This window comes from Nannochloropsis gaditana (assembly GCF_000240725.1).
Source record: "Nannochloropsis gaditana CCMP526 unplaced genomic scaffold scaffold1353, whole genome shotgun sequence".
In the NCBI taxonomy this organism is placed as follows: Eukaryota; class Eustigmatophyceae; order Eustigmatales; family Monodopsidaceae; genus Microchloropsis; species Microchloropsis gaditana.
In genome coordinates this window covers 1-3,054 of record NW_005802600.1, presented here as the reverse complement: position 1 = coordinate 3,054, position 3,054 = coordinate 1, and the positions used below count along the sequence as shown (strand labels likewise).

The window sequence follows — 3,054 nt, the reverse complement described above, 5'->3', positions numbered from 1 at the left end:
GACCTGCCTGCAGCTGAGCGTCCAGCAAATCAAGGACGGGGCAGAGGAGGGCGGGAGGGAGGGGGACGAAGGCGAGGGGATTGCCGGTGGGAGCGACAAGCCCCGGAGTCGGTACCCGGTAATCATTGGCGTGGCGGCGGTCTTGCACGCAGCTCTGCAGAACCGCTTTGTCCTGTCTTGCCTGGAGGGGGCGCAAGTAGCGACTTTGGAGGAGGCTCAGGCGCGCTGGTGCCTGTTCAACGAGGAGTTTTACCCCTCCGAGGCCGACAAGCTCGCGCACTACCGGGATCAGTGGGGTTTGGCTTTCAGGCCCGTCCCTCCTCCCTCCATCCTGCCCAAGGTGGCGAACGCCCTTACGGAGGAAATGGAATCGCTTCTCCCGGCGCTCCTCCCATCCCAGGCCTGTTTTCAGACCAGGGAGAACGTTCGCGCGCGCGTGGAGGCGCTTCTTCCATCCCGTGGACCGACGACTTTCCCCGACGGCACCCGCCTCCGAGTCTTTGGTTCTAGTGCCAACAATTTCGGAAACGATGCCGCGGACCTGGACATGTGTGTGACCTTCCCGGACTCCTCCCCACTGCCGGCGGGAAGCTCGGGGGAGATGATCGAAGCCCTCGCCTCTCTGTTGGAGGCCAATGGCATGGAGGACGTGGTCGCACGCCCCACCGCCAGGATCCCCATCGTCTTGTTCCGAGAACCGGGGACAGGCTTGGACTGCGACATCTCGGTGGAGAACCCCCTCGCCCTCAGGAATACGCAGCTACTGCACGAGTACAGCCAAGTGGACCCGCGCGTTCGGGCTCTCGCTTACATTGTCAAACACTGGGCACGGGCCAGGAAGATCAACAATGCAAGCGGCGGTACACTCTCCTCGTACGCGTACATCCTGATGGTCTTGCACTTTTTGCAAACCGCGGCGGCGGCCGTGCCTTCCACTCCAGACACCCCGTGCTATGCACCCCTGGTCCCCAACCTGCAGCTGTTGCCGCCTGACTGGAAAGGGAACGAAATGGACCGGCGGGAACAGATGCAAGGACAACGGCAGCTGCCTCGCCAACTCGTGACACACCCCTTGGAGGGCATGGACGTCGACACCTATTTTTACACGGAACCGCCTTCGGAGGAGCAGGGACAGCCCAACGGGCAGAGGAATCTGTTGAGAGAATATGCTGCAAGGAACAAGGCATCCGTGGGCGAGTTGTTGGTCGCCTTCTTTTGGTACTACAGCTGGGAGTTTGACTACCGCGACCTCGTGCTGAGTGTGCGCTTGGGAGGGGCCATGAAAAAGGAGAGGAAAGCGGAGGAAGACGGGTGGGCGGTCAATTCTAGACTCGCAATTGAGGATCCTTTTGAGACCTGGTATAACGTTACGCATTTTTTGAAAGAGGGAAAACATCGACATATCCGCCAAGAATTTGCAAGAGCTTATGCATTGTGTGTGGAGGAGGCAATGGGGGAGGGTGCGACAGAGGCAGGTGCCGAGGGTTTATTGGCGCGGATATGTGAGGAAGCGCCTGATCCGCCTGCTCGGAAGGAGACGATGGAAGACGACGCCGGCGTTGTACAGGATGTGCAGGCATTGGGGTTGGAAGAGGCTGAAAAGGAGATGAGCGGGAAAGGAGGAGGCGCACAAGAAGGAAATGAGACCCAGGATCTTCTCTAAGGCTAGAGTAGGATTTCGCCAGTACCGATAAGGGTTAATAAGGTACCGATGGGATAGAGGAAAAAGCTGTGGTAAAAATCTCAGCCGCCAAGTATTTTGATTGAGAGTAAATCAGCCCGAAAGTATCGTGTTGCATCAATTTGTTGCATTAATTTGTGAGAATCAAAAAACATAGTCCGCAGAAAGATGCAATAGAAGCAAACGGACAATAGCTCATTTCAAGCTGAGGATCATACCTATACTTTGCTGTTGCTTCACAGAGTTGCTCTTCACTAAATATGGTGACGCATTTAAAATACACAATGTGGTGGGCTGACATGTCTTCACACGAAGGATGCCTTCCGTCTACGTACAGTCTCAAACGTGTATGCGAGGAGCCATGCCGATTCGCTCTCTCTGTGATGTCTATGCGAAGTTACTGCCAATAAAATCATGTGGATTCAAATATCCAGACCCCCTTCTAGGATACCTCTCCTCTTGCCCCACCGCCTCCGAGAAAAAGCCGCACTTGAGGACAGAGAGGCTGAGGAGAGGGACGAGCGCGAGTGGCCCATCATGATCCTGGCAATCCTGTCGGTCTCAAGCTCCGAATAGCGCTGTGAACGGTGCGCGCGAACATCTTCCACCGTCCCTCGTGTCTGACGCCCGTCGTGACCTCCCCGGGGGGTGCATCCTCGCGTTCTCTCTGGCTTGCCGAGATGGCGGCTGCTGCTATTGCCCAAATCCATCAGTGCCATCTCCCGCCCGGATCGACGGAGGGGACTCGTCCAAGAGGCCGCGACCCCACCAGGAGGGACACTGAGGTCGGTTAGGGCATCCTTGATATCGTCCTTCAGGCCCCGGCGGCCTCCTTTCGGGTTGGCTCCCAAACGCCCGTTTCCATCCTGAGCGCAATGCCTATCCCGGGAGGACGAGGACACCAGCGCCCCCTTCTTTTCTTGTCGCATTTTTTCTCTGAATGCCACGCGCCTTCCGACCAGACCTTTACCTTTTATCGTTTCCGCCATGTACTCCGGCTCGTGCTTCACTTTTCCCTCCCCGTCCGATGCCGGAACCCCCCAGGACGCCAGCCCTTCTTCCGCGAACGCCTCCCCTGACGACGCCAAAGGAAGGGAAGGGAGAGGAGATGCTGCCGAGGTCCAAGAGGCCGACGGGCTTCCGTTCGTGAGCTCCGAGGCCGCGGCCCCGCCGTCTGTCTGCACGCCCCTCTCCTGCCTTTCGGATGTGGATGATCCCCTCAGAGGGCTCCGCCACTGCACCGACCCCCCCGGGCCTGCACCCTCTTCCCTCTTGGCCTGCGAGAGGAGGCTTCGGTCGAGTTCTGTCAGCTGGGAGACCATCGTATGCAGCACGTCCCATCCCCCTTCGCTGCAGATCCCAGAGGATGCAAG

General features: G+C 58.2%; 1 protein-coding gene across 1 annotated transcript; it reads left to right on the top strand.

Annotated features, from left to right (window-relative positions):
* Window positions 1–364: 364 nt before the first annotated feature.
* On the top strand, window positions 365–1,663 carry NGA_0714500 (nucleotidyltransferase-like protein; the record flags this gene model as incomplete). The annotated part of the gene is made up of 1 exon (XM_005852365.1): window positions 365–1,663. One exon carries the CDS (start codon window positions 365–367, stop codon window positions 1,661–1,663), a length of 1,299 nt encoding a protein of 432 aa, XP_005852427.1.
* Window positions 1,664–3,054: the final 1,391 nt, after the last annotated feature.